The sequence below is a fragment of the Natator depressus genome, chromosome 6 (assembly GCF_965152275.1).
Source record: "Natator depressus isolate rNatDep1 chromosome 6, rNatDep2.hap1, whole genome shotgun sequence".
NCBI lineage: Eukaryota > Metazoa > Chordata > Testudines > Cheloniidae > Natator > Natator depressus.
Window position 1 is genome coordinate 116,494,942 of NC_134239.1, and position 16,173 is coordinate 116,511,114.

General features: G+C 38.6%; 1 protein-coding gene across 1 annotated transcript in view; it reads right to left on the bottom strand.

Annotated features, from left to right (window-relative positions):
- The window catches only part of SYNE2 (spectrin repeat containing nuclear envelope protein 2), a 264,558-nt gene that overhangs the window by 138,488 nt on the left and 109,897 nt on the right, over positions 1-16,173 (bottom strand). The window contains exons 48-55 of the mRNA XM_074956361.1: positions 12,204-12,359; positions 10,410-10,675; positions 6,809-8,930; positions 5,955-6,277; positions 4,882-5,026; positions 3,511-3,726; positions 2,804-3,069; positions 1,636-1,804 (exon numbers count right to left, since the gene is read on the bottom strand). Of these exons, the coding sequence (XP_074812462.1) occupies positions 1,636-1,804; positions 2,804-3,069; positions 3,511-3,726; positions 4,882-5,026; positions 5,955-6,277; positions 6,809-8,930; positions 10,410-10,675; positions 12,204-12,359 (3,663 nt within the window). The remainder of the gene's footprint in view (positions 1-1,635; positions 1,805-2,803; positions 3,070-3,510; positions 3,727-4,881; positions 5,027-5,954; positions 6,278-6,808; positions 8,931-10,409; positions 10,676-12,203; positions 12,360-16,173) is intronic.

The window sequence follows — 16,173 nt, forward strand, 5'->3', positions numbered from 1 at the left end:
AAGCAGCCAAGGTGTTTCTCCTATTAAATATAGGAAAGAGAATATTGCACATATTATTCTTATATATATTTATTTTAAGTGAAATTGGAAGATTGTTCAGTACTCTCAGTAGAAGGAACACTGCAAATACTGAGGTTATGTTATTTAGTCATCTACGGGAACTGACTTTTTTTTTTTTTTTTTTTAAAGGGCTATTGCTGATTCTTGTGCCCTCCAATTCCTGGCAGTGGTATTGGGAGCACTGTCTACACTGCTTCATTTTGCAAGGGGCACTCCTCCCAGTCAGTTTTCCACCTCTCATTCAGCGACAGGAAGCACAATGTAAGGAGTACAGCATGAATTTAGAGGCTGAAATGGTAGCCTTTTGCTCTTGGATACTATAAAAACCTCACTGACATAACAACATTGACCTGCAAGTACTTATAGAGTGAAAAACAATTCTTACAGACAAGTTGGAAAGGTTTCATCACAGTAATGCTAGCTCATGAACTCCCTAGATATGTATTTGCATATTCAACATTGTGTTAACTCTCAAAGAAATCCCCAAGCACATTATCACCATTCTCATATGTTCGTATATTATTCCCTGTCCTCAACCCTTTGTCATCTTGTCTCTTCCAGACTGTAAGTTCTATGGGGCAGGGATTGTCACTCTCTGTTTGTACAGCACCCAGCACAACTGAGCCCCCCTGAGTCTTCACTGGGCTATACTGTAAATAAACGTAAATAAACGTATATTATAATATTAATAATCAACAATAATTAATCCACATAAGGGAGTTGGTTAAAGAAAACTACAGTTTAAATAAGCCACTCACGCAAGGTTAACAACAAATACATTTAAATGATATAAAGGTTTCAGAAAATGTGTTAAAACCCAGGTGTAAATCTAAGGGCTTGTCATGCATTAACGCTGTATAGACAAGCTGGGATGTAAATCTACAGCGCAATAGCTTGCCGCACACACAGTCGCCAAGTGGACCCTGCTGCTGTGCACTAAAAGCTTTGCCATGCATTTTGATCTACTGCTGTTTGAAGTGGATTACGTTTGAAACAACAGTTGGTCAAAGTGCACTGCAGAACTTTTAGTGCACAATAGCAAGGTCCATATGCCCAGGTAATGTGTGGCACGCTACAGCACTGCAGATTTGCACCCCAGCTTGCCATGCACAATGTCCCTCTGTATAGACATGCCCTAAAACTGATGGAGGCTGTGGTCCTGATAATGATCTAATTTACAAACATTTTACACCAGTGTAATCCATTGACTTCAGTGGAGCTACTGCCAATATACACTGCAAGAGATAAGGATCTCCGCCCCTTCGAAGATATCCTGGGGCAGAATGGGAGGAATGAGAAGATGCATATAAGCTGAGCAGCCATTTCTAAGTGAGACAGGATTGGCTGAGCCCCTCCTTAGGATCAGAATGGGCCTCTGTAGCTGTGGTGCACGACCAGGTCGCGTAGCGCTAGCTGGCTCCAAGCCACATACATTATAGAGCCAAGAATTTGGTCCGCATCCCACTGTGCTTATATTTTTTGACACTGATTTGAATGGGAGCAGGCTCAAGCCCCCTGGGTCAAATTTATTATCTAGAAGCCAAGACCCATGCAATGTGACAGTCTTCTACACACCTCCAACCGTGTTGCCTTTTCAGTAGACTCTTGTGACTCTTCATCACACAACAAAAATGAGACCTTTTGTAATGAACTCCTCACAGCATTTATTTCTTCATTAATCTTGTCTCTCTCCTGAATCTCAGACTGCACGGATTTTTTGTGTTTTTGAGCCTTTTGAGATAGCCTTAAAAAAAAAAAAAAAAAAAAGATTTGCATTGGGAAAAAATTATTTGTCTCAATATTAATTAGAAAGTGAAACATTCCAAAAAGTATTCTGCAAAACTAAATGCTGATATTTAAAAATATACATTTAGAACCAAATCTGTGCCTTAAAATACACGTCAGTATCTTGGCATGCTTACTTTTTGGTACTTAAGTCACTTTTGACTTCACGCTCTAAGTTTCTTTAGACATGAATCTTCAGATAAAAGTAAATACAGTATGTTTAGTCAAGCAAATTGGGTAGTCAGCCATCTAATTGTCCAATTTAGGCTTGACATAGAGCTTTCACAATTACCATTGAGGTGTAGAGACATAGGCCTTGAAAAGTAGGTGCACAAAGATTTAGACATCAGAGAGCAAGTGTGAAGAAATACAAAAGTGTACAATTTTGCTCACAAATTTGGTAACTGGGTTGAGACCCCTTTGAAAACCTGGTACATGAGGCAGTAATGATGATAAAGATTAAAATGTGTACACAAATACATAGACGGAGGCTGACTTTCACAGATGCTGAACACCTGCAACATCCCTTCCAGTCAGTGGGAGCTGCAGGTCCTCAATACCTCTAAAATTCAAGATTTTACATCCTTCACATAATTTTAGCCCATATTTGAAGTCCATTAAACTTTTTGAAACATTCTCTTAGTACGAAAAAAGAAAAGGAGTACTTGTGGCACCTTAGATACTAACCAATTTATTTGAGCATAAGCTTTCGTGAGCTACAGCTCACTTCATCGGATGCATACTGTGAGCTGTAGCTCACGAAAGCTTATGCTCAAATAAATTGGTTAGTCTCTAAGGTGCCACAAGTACTCCTTTTCTTTTTGCGAATACAGACTAACACGACTGTTACTCTGAAACCTGTCTTAGTACAAAGAAAATGCAAGTGAGCCGAGTAAAACATTCTGCTATTAAGTAGTTCTGTGTAAGATGTTTTTGCAGTGTAGTGTCTTGCACGTACTTTTTACATCGATCTTGCATTGCATGTATCTCGTATTGAATGGGAACGGCTGCTTTTCTCTCAGTGCTTTCAGGCACATTCAGGATGCTTCTTATACGAAGAAGTAGTAAAAGCAATAACAGTTGCTCTCTGTCCATGTTTTCCTCGTAACAGTCCACATTTTCTAGCAATTCTAAAAGTGCATCTGTGGAGGCCTTCTCTTTCTCTTTAGGACTTTCCGGTAGTTCTTCCTGAAGATTATCTAGTATTATTGCTTGCCGTTCCACCTAAATAAATAATACAAGTATGAGATAAAGTGCACTTTCTTCAGCATTTCACATTACACTATGTCCTTGTCATGCATATCAAACTCGCACTAACAGCAATGGGAGCTCAGTGTGCGGACTGAGAGCTCAGGGCTTGATCCTGCAGGGTACTGAGCACTTTAGTTCTGATCCAACAAAGCACATAAGCACATGCATAGTTCAAACCCAATGAGTAGCGCGACTTAATTCAGCAGTTCAGTCTATAAATATCTCCCGTGTTTACATTAAGAAAAGGTGATAGATAATGGGACAGTCAGCTGGTGTAAACTGACATATCTCCACTGACTTCAGGGGAACTATACTGATTTTCACCAGCCAAAGATTTGGCCCCGTAATCTTCTTTAAGCATCCTGTTTTGTTATGTTTGTTCCCAAAATATTCTACAACTGTTAAGCCACTCACTTCTTCATTGACAAATTTCCATCCCTGTTTTAGCTCCTCACAATTAATCTCCCATTCTTTTGCAGCCTCGAGCAAACCAAGCCACTTTCCCCACAGTGCTGACACAATCCTGACAAGCGTGCAGTCACTTCCTTTGCACATCATGCTCAGGTCTCTTGAGTCCCGTCTCAACATCATTAGATCCTCTTCAGTAGAAAGAAGGTTAGAGACCAAAACCTTGATACAAATAATAAGCAGAACAATATTGCATATCAGGATATCTAACAAAACAATTCCTTACATGATTAGTCTTCTAGATTAAATAACAGATACTTTGTTGTCTGATGCCTAGATACTATATAATGAGCCAATTTTATATCAGATAACATAAGACAGACTGGGGTAAACCAGACAGAGAGAATCTTGCCAAGAGTTTGGAATATATACCAATGGAAATAGTATTTGTTTATACAATATCTACAATAGAGCACCAGTCTAACCACCTTTTACTTTATCCTCATAATGGCATGGTGATAGCCATCTAGCTAAGGTTGACCTTTATAAACCTGATTTTCAACCTAACTTCCCCAAAAAGAAATCAATCCACCTGAGATTTCATATGCCACATCTCATTTTGAGTAAAGTTTTTCTGGAAGTTTTAGAAAAGCTCAAAAAGAGAATGTTTACATTTTTGTGTGAAATCTTGGCTCCATCTAAGACAATGGCAAAATTTCCACTGATCTTCATGGGGCTAGGATTTCACCCCCAGCATTTAAGAAATTTTCTTATATTTGACTGTTTGAACATTCTCTCTTTTTTTTTGGATCTTTGTTTTGTTGGTCATGCAGAGAAATGCCTTTTACCAGGGATGAAGGGTGGGGGGTTGTTTTTGTTTTCTGGGGGATTTTTGGACAGGAGGAGTAATTATTGGGGAATTACAGATATAAAATATAAAAAGCCTGTGATAGGGTGTACAACAGTAGGCCGGAAAAGGATTAAACTAGGGGTTCTTTAACACAGGGATGCGGACAGGAGGCAGGGGAAGGGCCTTAGGGAGGTAGGAGGGAAGAAACAGCGATCCCTTTCCCTCTCCTCCCATTCCAAGGAGAAAACAAGGTCAAGAATCTTCTGGGTCTAGGCTCCAACCAAGAAGCATGGAGGAACTTGTGCTAAAAATAATACATTTGCATGGATACAAAAGTATCTGAAACACAGAAAGTTTATTTGATAAACACTATGATATATACATCATATACGGCCTGTTTAAACCTAACCACAGGAAAGCATAGGCCTACCAACTCCACTTCTACTCTTTGTGTCTCAAGACCTAATGAGTCTGTTTGGATCATTGTTTTGTACAGGGTTTTGTAGCTACTTCAGAGTCATGCTTACCTTGCTTTGTTCCAAGTACTCCAGAGCTTCCTTATAAGACGTTGGAATTTGGGACAAAGATTGTCCAAGCATCTTTTCTAGATCATTAATATTAGCATATACCTTCTCTTTGATTTTTGTGTAGCTTCTGTATTTTTCAAAGCACCTATGAAACACAATTAGCAAACTACTCAAACTTTACCATAGCTCCTCCTTGCCTCAGTTTTAATGCACGGTGTAATCATAAATGTAACAAACAAACAAATATATCTTTTAAATATCTTGCCAAATATTTTAGGTTTGATATCAGAGATACCTCAATTTTTGAGGTGTACAATGGCCTCCAGATACCAACTGTTTTTTTTCTTTTACCCACTACTCTGTTGCAAAGAAATAATTTATATGAACATACACACACACCAATTGTGTATGTAGGACCTGAAGACTTTCATGTTCTCCTGTCGCTCAGCCAGGAAACAGCCCAGAAGAACAAGTCCTGTTCCCAGAGTAGCTTTTCACATTATTATTGACATAATCAAAGACATTAGATCACACGCGAAGAATTAAACAAACAAAAAAAGCAAAAAGATAAAATGAGCTTTCGGAACACGTCTCTGAGGGCCGGGAGCAGAAGACACTGTGGTCTGGGTGTTGATTTTGCCTTGACTATCTCCAGTTACTAAAATGGCCTCTGAAAGGGGCACATTAGGCTAACTGCTGTACCAGAGGTGAAGCCTGAGATTATGGAGGTGCTCTGTCTCTTTTTGATCCCTGCACCAGACTCAGTGCTGGATGATACACTTATTTGAATACATTCAAAAAGAATGCTTTATACATGAATTTAAATATGCCTAGTCTAGAGTAATTTTCACACATTAGAATAGCATCTGGGAACAGCATGTATTTGCATAGAGCCCTTTTTATTAAGGATCCATCACAGTAGAAACAAGATTCCACATTTACTGTCATAGATTCATAGATATTAAGGTCAGAAGGGACCATTATGATCATCTAGTCTGACCTCCTGTACAACGCAGGCCACAGAACCAATCGTCTTCCTTGTATCATTGCCTACATAGATCACTTAAACCTACCTCTGCATATCAGTTCTCTTCCTTTGTGCCTTCTCCCTTAGTATTGAATTCTTAGTGACTAGTTCACTTAAAGTATTTTTCAGTTGTGGTTTGGCTCCTGGTTTAATTATGTTTTCCAGTTTGGAGGTCAGATCCTCTATGTCTGCCTTTGCAGACTCAAATTCTTCTGGTTTCCAATGTAGAATTTGGCAGGACTCTTCTAGACTACCAAGGTCAACTTTTGCTGAGAGAATTCTGATTTCATATTCAGTGAGGAGATCCACAGCCCTTTGGACAGCTTTGGTATAAAGCTTAACATTCTCATGAGCTTCGTCTATGGCATTCTGAAAGCATTTAAGAGACAAAAAGATTAATCAAGAAAAACTGCAGCACACAATGGATAGCAAAACAGCCATTTCAGAGAAATGACATGAGTTGGCCTGGCAGGTGATGCTGTCAGAGGCCACTGAGGGTATGTCTACGCGGGGATAAAAAAACCTCACGGCTGGCCTGGGTCAGCTGACTTGGAGTCACAGGGCTCAGGCGCCAGGGCTGAAAAATTTTTGCTCCCTGCGTGCCTCTGGAATGGCGCAAAAGAAGTGCAGCAGGCCAGAGAATCTGGCACGGTTTGATTATAATAAGTTTAACACAAATAATTTCTTTGTTCATTGGCATCATGATCTGAAAAGTAACCAATAATCCAACCACTCCTGAAACAGCTATGAAGGCTTCAATCTAATTCAGTCACTTGACTTAATAGAGTATCTACAAGCCATGAAAATATTAGCACTGTAGTAAGGAGGATACTCCTGGACAGCTAATCAAGACTTACAAAAGGATGTACAATCTTATTTATTCTTACTAAAGATACTTACTACACGGGAAGCAATATCTGTCTTCAGCTGTATTTCAAGATCTTCCAGTTCATCTAATTTTGCTTCTACACCATCAATAAAATAAGATTTTTCTTCTTGCTTTTCTTTCTCTTTACCCATTAGATCTTTCAGGGCACAAAATTCTGCTTGCACCCTGTCTTGCATTGCTTCACAATGCATCTTTTCATACTGAATTTTTTTCATTTCCAAGTCTACCAGAAGTGGTTGCTGAAACTCAGATTTAATCTGCTTTATGGTATGTAATGTGTGTTCCAATTTGCTCTGGAAATCTTGTTTATTTATATACTCTGCCTGAAGATCCACTATCATGTTTTGGAAAAATTGATGCAACCCATCAATATCTTCCTCCAGGCTCTTTATTTGCTGCGTCTTAGCCTCTTTGAGTGATCCATCAAAGACTTCATTTATATTTAATTGATTTACTGCTTCCTGGATTAAGTACCTGATTTGTTGAACTCTCCGGCATAAAATCTGTGCTGATATAAAATTGGTTTCTGTGGAAGAGCCAGGGCTATTTGTTAGCATTTCAGCTTCATTCTTTATACTGGATGTCATGGCCTGGATTTCATTTAGCAATGCTTGATGCCTGTCATATTCTATAACAAAGTTGTCAAAGCATTTAATCTTCTCTTCAAGTTTATTTTTAATTTCAAGAAATTGAGTTTGCAATTCATCATGGTGTGAAGTGTCCCAATTTAGGTTTATACAGTCAAATATTTCCTTGTACTTCGCTATTTGTAACAAACTAGATTGAACAGCTAAGGTTCTCTCTTTAAGCACATTGAGTTTATCCTTAACTTCCTCTTTTACACTTAATATTTCCTCTCTCTCCAGTTTCAATACATCACACCATAGATCATTAAGCTCCTGATGCAATAAAGTTATTCTTTCAGAGAGATCTGTGTAGATAGCTATCTTTTTTTCCACTGCATGGCATTTATTCTGGATTAACCTCTGTATCTTCCTAGCTCTATTCTTAAGGCATCTTAATTGGTCAGTTAGAAATAACTGTTCAAATATGTTTAGTTCCCCACGTGAGTGCTGACTCTCTTGGAGATGTGATGAGATGAGACCTTCCATCTCCTGAATTTCCTTTGAAAGCTCCTTTAAAATGACATGCAGATTGCCTAGCTCAGAGCACGTGATTGTTTGATTTATGTCGGGAATGGTCAGCGTCTCAGCACGGTGAAGCTGGCTGTGAACTCTTTCTATGTCTGCAATAAGCCTCTGCCTTTTTTCCAGTTGGAATTCTAGCTGTTGTAATCTTTGAGCTGATTTTAAAACAAGCGCCTGGTATGAATTCTGTAATTCTTGTAAAAGGGCACTCAGATCAGTAACTTCCTCTGGATTCAAATCAGGAATGATACACTGGGTCTCATCAGCCAGTGACACAATAGTAGACTCTCTGTCTACAGCTGCACTGTTCACAGCCTTGCAATTTCTGATCTGTATTTTAATATCATCTGGGGAAAGTGCTGCCTTCTGATCAAGAGAAAACAATGAATCTTTGACCCATGATATATTCTCTTTCATCCTTCTCATGATTTCATACTTCTTGGGATCAGAGCTAAGGATCTGAACATCCTCCTGAGGAGTTTGGTGCTCCAATACTTCCAACTGATTCTGCAAATCATTTATTGATTTTTCCAAAGTTTTCTTTTCTTCCTCACTCCAAATCCTTTTCATCTGCAGCTCAGTGCTTCTTTTTAACAAAGAAACACTGTGTTTAATGGCTTGTAGCTCTGAGGTCCAAAGTACTGGATATTTGTTTTTTTGTCCATCTGAGGAACTCAACCCAGCTTGTAAATGCTGCTGGTGCTCTATCAACTTTTGAATGTCCTGTGCTTTGTTCATGAGAAGGTTAAATTCATCAATTTCTGAGACAACTTGATAATGTTTCTTTTGCACTGATTGCTCTATGTGTTCCCACCATCGCTCAAGTTGTTTCACTTGACTTTCTGTTAATTCCTTATCTATGCATGTCAGATACCTAGATAAATTATCTCGTTCAGTTTTCAGCTTGTTTAAAATGTCTCTCTCCTTCTGTACTGAATCCATACATTTTTTTATTTTCTCCAGAACAGTGTTGCTCATAGGGCCCCTGTCAATAAAATTTATCAAGATTTAAAACAATCTTACAGAATTAGAATTAGAAGCATTAGACACATTTTTAAATGATAATTTTGTTGTATACCCACCAACCAGAAAATTGTTCACTCACAAAAGTAATCAATATACATTTTCATTATTTAAAATGTTCTTACCCTGGTCATTTTATACTTTTTACAGTATACAGTTATTTCCTACATAATCCCAGGAAGAGTTGACTATCCTTTCAAATTACTGCAATAACAATAACTTCCAGTGTATGAACTGCATAGGAATAATATTCACTAACGTACTGTGTGCAGTTCTTTAGAAGAGTTATCTTGTAGCCCACTTTTAAAGCTAAACAAAAAGTAAACTTCAATAACAATTTTAAATCAGTTGTGGGTAAATTAACACTGTTGTATAGTAACCTCCAATGTAAAAATTAATGTAAAAGTTTGGAATCAATTATAAGATTCCCATTTATTGAGGTTGAATCAATCAATTTGATTCAGTCAAAAAGACTTTTGCTCCTAAGACTGCTTTTGAAAATCCCACCTTAAATCCATTTAATAGCTTACATTTTAATTCAATTCTGTGCAACCACTTAAAGATAAACAAATAATTCCATAAGTAATTTTTAAAATTTTCAAATAAACCGGCTCATTATTATGATTTATAGGTTAGTTCCATACCTTGAAAGCTAACTTGAAAAACATACTAAATATTAAAGTGTACTGGTTATCTTTGGCTTAGTACTGGCAGATTTCATTCTGACTGCAGAAAATAACACTTTCCCTATCAGTTAAAGTTCATTTGCAGAATATGAAAATATTTCAGTAAACAGCAAATAGGTACCTAATCTCTTAATGGGTCAGATTTTTTAAAATAATACCATTTAGGGGGTTCTGGGGCAAAAGTGGGGATTGGTCCTGCTTTGAGCAGGGGCTTGGACTAGATGACCTCCTGAGGTCCCTTCCAACTCTAATATTCTATGAATCTATGAATCTTTTGCCTCCTATTTCTGTCATTTGTTAACAAAGAAAGATGGCAATCTATTTTGTATCTGCCATGCCTTTGGAAAAAATATTTTAATAATACAGCACTTAGACTGTAAGTTTTGCAGGGTAGGGACCATCTGTTTGTTACGTGTCTGTAAAGCATGTAACTCAATGAAGCTGGGATCTCTAGATGCTAGCATAGCAAAAAGTAATAAATAATAATAATAGTTTTCATAGCCATTGCTACTGAAGTGCCCTAGATGCAATGTAATGTTATTACCAATATACTAATGTACTGGTTTTGACTAAACCAATTTTTGCTGCTTATATAACTTCAGTTAAATCGATACAGTGCCATATTCAGATTTCAGTTATACCAGTACACAACTGTAGTAACGTCACTTAGGTTGATTTACATCAGTTACGCTGATGTAACAGAGATTGGAGTCTGGCCCCCCAGAGAGTAAACTGAAAAAGTTCCTTGTACTTACGTTTTTATGTTTTCTTTTTCTGTTGATAAACTCTTCATTGAAGACTGAACAGCAGACAGATTTTCCTGATAATCGTTAACTAGATGATAATGGTGTTGCTTAACCTTCTTAATGGCTTCCAATTCTTGAAGCAATCTGTCCCAGCTAGAAACCATATATTCTGTGGTTTGCAGGTTTGATGTGCTCATTTCTGTTGTGTTGGGGGGCACTTCTTGCCTCAGACACAAAGCTGTGGCTCTCTGTTTTTCCAGTTCAGCATATAAATTCTACAATCACATCCACACACCGTGAAAAAAGAAAGATAATTAAATAGAATTTTCACCATTTTTACTTCCTACTGTCTTTACAAAATATGGTTAAAATTTTCACATTTGTGTACACATGAACACATGCATGCTCAGTTACATGTGAGCATACACACAGATGCACATGCATGTACAAACACATATAATCACACATATATGTACAATTGCACATCAGCAGGCAAGTATAAAGTCGGTATATTTGCATGCAAAGACGAACATTTACAGACATGTAGTTTATGCAGATGGATTTACAAAGACTATGTTTTCACACAATTGATCATAGAATCATAGAAATGTAGGGCTTAAAAGGGACCTTGAGAAGTCATCAAATCCAGCCCATTGCACTGAGGCAGGACCAAGTAATCCTAGACCATCCCTGACAGATGTTTGTCCAATGGTTTATTAAAAACCTCCAATGAAGATTCCACAACTTCCATTGGAAGCCTATTCCAGAACTTAACTACCCTTACAGTTAGAAAATTTTTCCTAATATCTAGTTTAAATTGCCCTTACTGCACATTAAGCCCATTGTTTTTGTGGGTATGGAGAACAATTAATCACTATACTCTATAAAACAGCTCTTAATATATTTGAAGTTTGTTATCAGGGCTTTTCTCAAGACTAAATGTGCCCAGTTTTTTTCAACCTTTCCTCTTAGGTCAGGTTTTCTAAACCTTTCATCATTTTTCTAGCTCTCCACTGGACTCTCTCCAATTTGTCCACATCCTTCCTAAATTGTGGCACCCAGAATTGGACACAGCACTGCAGGCAAGTGCCGAGTAGAGCCGGACAATTACTTCCCGTGTCTTACATAAGACGCTCTTATTAATACACCCCAGAATTATATTAGCCTTTTTCGCAACTCCATCAGGTTGTTGGCTTATATTCAATTTGTGATCCACTATAAACTGCAGGTCCTTTTCAGCGGTATTACTGCCTAGCAAGTTATTCCTCATTTTGTAGTTGTGCATTTGATTTTTCCTTCCTAAGTGAAGTACTTTAAACTTGCCTTTACTGAATTTCATCTTGCTGATTTCAGACCAATCCTCGCAATTTGTCCAGGTTGTTTCGAATTCTAATCCTGTCCTCCAAAATGCTAGCAACACCTCCCAGCTTGGTGTCACCTGCAAATTTTATAAGTATACTCTCCACTCCGTTATCTAAGTTATGAATGAAAATATTGAATAGTTCTGGACCCTTGACTGACCCCTGCGAAATGGATACACATGCCCAGTTTGACAGCAAACCATTGATAACTACTCTTTGAGTATAGTCTTTCATCCAGTTGTGCATGCACTTCATAGTAATTTCATCTAGATCACATTTCCCTAGTTTGCTTACAAGGATGTCATACGGAACTGTGTCATCAGCCCAATGCAGAATGAGACTATATGCAACAGTTTAATAGTTTTGTGATTACCTATATTATACCACATTGAATAAACTCAGCTATGTAATTAGTGAGGGAATGAGTTTGCTGGCTCCATACCTCTATCTCTTTTAGTTGCTCATTTACTAACACAACATCCAATTCTGCAGTTTGATTTTTCAGCTCAGAGACCTTTTGTTCCTCCTCAATATATTCAGCATTTGCTTGGGCTTCAGGAAGAAGCTGTTTCTGGAAAACCATTTCCACATTTGAACCCTGGAATGTAAAACGGGATTTTTCATTCTGCAATATACATAACAATGTAGCATCTCTACGTTTATTCTTTCTACTTAGCCCCATGCGTTCCGGCTATGTCCAAATCCTGCCACTCTTTCCTCCACAGCATCTCTATAACTCATTCCTTTATTTCTGTCCCTCCAGCTAAAATTCTCATACAGACCCTTGTCCTCTCCTGCCTGGATTAGCTCAGCCTGCTCTTCTATGGTCTCCCAGGTCATTCACTAATACAGTTCATACAAGTGCTAAGATGTTGCCCATCATTCTGATCAAGTCATCACCACCCCCAGCTTACCCTCCTCCACTGCATCTTCTTCAGGCTATTTATCACTGTCTTCAAAGTCCTGCTTAACTCTCTCCCACCCTACTCATCTTCTCTTGTTTCACTTTGCTCCCAAGCCCCCTTTGTTTAGCAGTGATGCCAGCCTCAGCACATCATTGGTTTCCTTCGTCATAACCATCTCCATACTCCCCGTACATGGAATGCCCTTTCTTGACCATTTGCAAGGACACTATCCTCTCCATGAGTTGAAAGATAATGGCAAGTTTGAGGAGTATTTGCGAATAGTCTATATATTGAGGTTGATAGGGAGGATGGCCTTGTGATTAGGGCACTGGACAGGGAAAGGGGTTCAATTCATGGTACTGCCACCAACTCCTTGTATGACCTTGGGCAAATCTCCTAAATCTCTCTGTGCCTCAATTCCCCATCTGTAAAACGGAGATAATATTACTTCCCTTCCCCAACTCTTTATTTAGATTGTAAGCTCTTCAGGGCAGGGACTATCTCTGACTATGAGTATGTACAGAACCTAGCACAATGAGGCCCTGGTATCACCAGGTGGCACCATAATATAAATAATAATACAAATATCTTGTGTCAGCACAACACTGTATTACTAAGAGGTGTCCAAGTATCACCTCGGCCACCTGGTTTATCCGTTGTACTACCACCCACAACCCTCTGTCTGTCTCTGTTTATACTGTGAGCTCCTCAAGGCAGGGACTGTGCCATCTGTTCAGTCTGGAAAGTGCCTTGCACATAAGTTGCTATCGGAAATAAATAAGATAACAACAACAATAATTAACACTCTTCTTGTTACCTTTTCACTGTGAACCAAATATATCCAGTCAGGAAAATCAAATAACCTGGGAACTTTTCCATTTACCCTAACTACACAGCTACAGCAATTGTATCTACTGAGACAGAAACACCAGGTTTCATTTTAAGAGGCCCTGAAGGGCCATGAAATTGAAGGAAATGAAAAAAGTCAGCTAGCTGTCAGAGAGTCAATGGGAAGACAGCATCATCAGATGGAACATAAGTCACAAACATGAAGAAACAAGTGAAATGAAAGTAGGGAAAATGCAGGATGGTGTTATATGGTGTACATTTCCCTTCATATGTATGTGGGGTTTCAGCTACACATGCTGAGGCCCAGCCTAACACAGCCAGACAAGGGAGTAATTCCTCTCCCCCAAATCTCCCCTGCACAACAGAGTTACTGCTCCCAACATTGCAACTTGAGCACAGCGGGGACTGGAGCTGCAAATGCAATACCTCCTTCACCCCCAAGAAGTTGCAGGGAAGAGGCAGAGGAGAGTAGGTCGCAGGCAGTCTTGGCTCTATTGCCAAACATGCCAGCCAGCAGAGCCAAGCCAGCATAAGGGTGGAAGTATCCTGCGCTTATCATATAGCCCTTTTTCCTGTATGATAAGTTACTTCTCTGCAGGAGCAAGGAAGAAATGCTACCTCTCTGACTCACAATTCCTTCCCAGGACACCTCCTAAGGCCATAGAGCTACATGCCACCTCTCATACAGGGCAACTAACAAAGGCTAACTCCTGCCCTAAGGTACTTAGCATATACCATGGACCATCAGTCCAACCCACTGTTTATAAAGAAAGCTCCACTCACTGCACTCAAGAAACTGTTCCAAAAGTTTACATAACGAGCAACCTTCAGGGGCTCCTTCACAGTCAGTGGTAAAAAAATGGAATTGGGGGTTTGAAATAATCAGGGGGATCATTGCAGTGCCACAGCAGAGACAGTGCAAGAAACCAGTGACTTTAGAACTTTGCTTTACGGTTGTTCCCTGCCAGTTCCATATTAGGAATGTGGATACATGATTGGTGAGCTTTTAGCACTGCTACCTTTCTAGAACTGTGTGTTTTCCAAGTCATGATTTTATTTACAGGGCATCAGTATAATGTAACTACTTAAGAAAAACTACCTGGTACCTAGGATGGCTTAACTGATAAATACAATGCAGAGGTTCTGGGGGATTATCATGCAGTCAGACTTATGAATGACCCAATTCTGCAACTGATATACCCTAAAATTACATTTTCTTCAGTTCCACACATGGAATGAATACAGGACTGGCCCACAGTAGAAACAGAATTACAATGTATCCTACAATGCAATATTATACATGGTAATTATGGTACTATGTAACAAAATATTCATTATTATATTATTAAAAAGTAGCTACATGATATAGTATCTGTGTCTTGTAATAAGTACTGGCTATAACCCCATTAATTTTTCATTCATTGAAAGCAAAGTGGTTTGGGGCGTTTCCAACTTCCCACTTGGTTTTTCCAACTTTATTTGATAGCAAACCCATCGCTCCTGAAGCTTCTCCAGAAATTATCCTCAGTCAGCAATTATCCTGATTTCAGCACCAACTCTCTATCTTGGCTTATCGAGCACAAGAACCTGTGGCCTTCGTTCAAGCTACCTTTTAGTAACTAACAAATGAAAAAGGGAATTAATGATAACCTTCTAGTGACAGAAGTCCCAAAAATGTCAATTGCTTTGCAGAAAGGATTTTCTATAGTACAGATATAGAGCCAAAAAGAAGCAAAAACTTACATGGCATTTAAAAAAAATTAACTCATTCATGACACTAAATTCTTTGAGAAAGGTTGTATACACTTATTTTTGGGCCATACCGTACCCTTATGCATAAAGAAACACAGAAGGGTATGGTATAAGAAGAAGGATAAAGTATGTACCACGTGTACTGGGCAAGAGATGTTTCCTTCTGACATCTGTGTACCCTGAAATTTCAAGAAGAAGCAACGGTGTGACTTTAAAATCTCACTGGGAACAGGACTGATGTATGAAATGCTGACAGGGAACTTGCCAAAATCTGTATTAAGTGACTGCTACTGAAAGAGAAGTAAATATTATAGAATTATAGAACCAGGGAGACCTGGAAAGTTTGGCTCAAGACTCTCTTCAGGTGTGGCTACTCTTTGGGTTCCTAACTCAGGTCTGCTCAGCCCACAGATCCTCTCTCCCTACACAGCCATGTCCACCTCTCTCAGTCAAACAGCAGAACTCATTTACCCCTTTCCTAACAAGATCATACAGAGTAGGATGTTTCAAGCAAACGTTGTTACAAAGCATATTTACAAGTATTCCCAAAAGGAAACCTAAAATCCACCAGTCAGTTTGGGCAGATCTACTCAGAATGAGTACCTGGCTAAAGATTTACCTCTTAGGGAGCAAGTATCAAAACTGGCTGTCAGCTGTAGCTATGCTGGGTTAGTATCTATTATTCTCAAGGCAGAAATCTGGAGTAAGAGAACCCTAATTTAGGATTTTAAATAGAACCAGGTATAAATGAACATATTTTTTCTTTAGCAACCTTGGCTATAATGAAGAGTAGGTTCTTTTAGTATTTTATCTTGTTATTCTTTCAACCCTTATTCAATTTTTCTTCCCCTCTACTTTTTTTTTTTAAATAGAGCATTGTATTAGTGTTGGACTATAAACAAATTT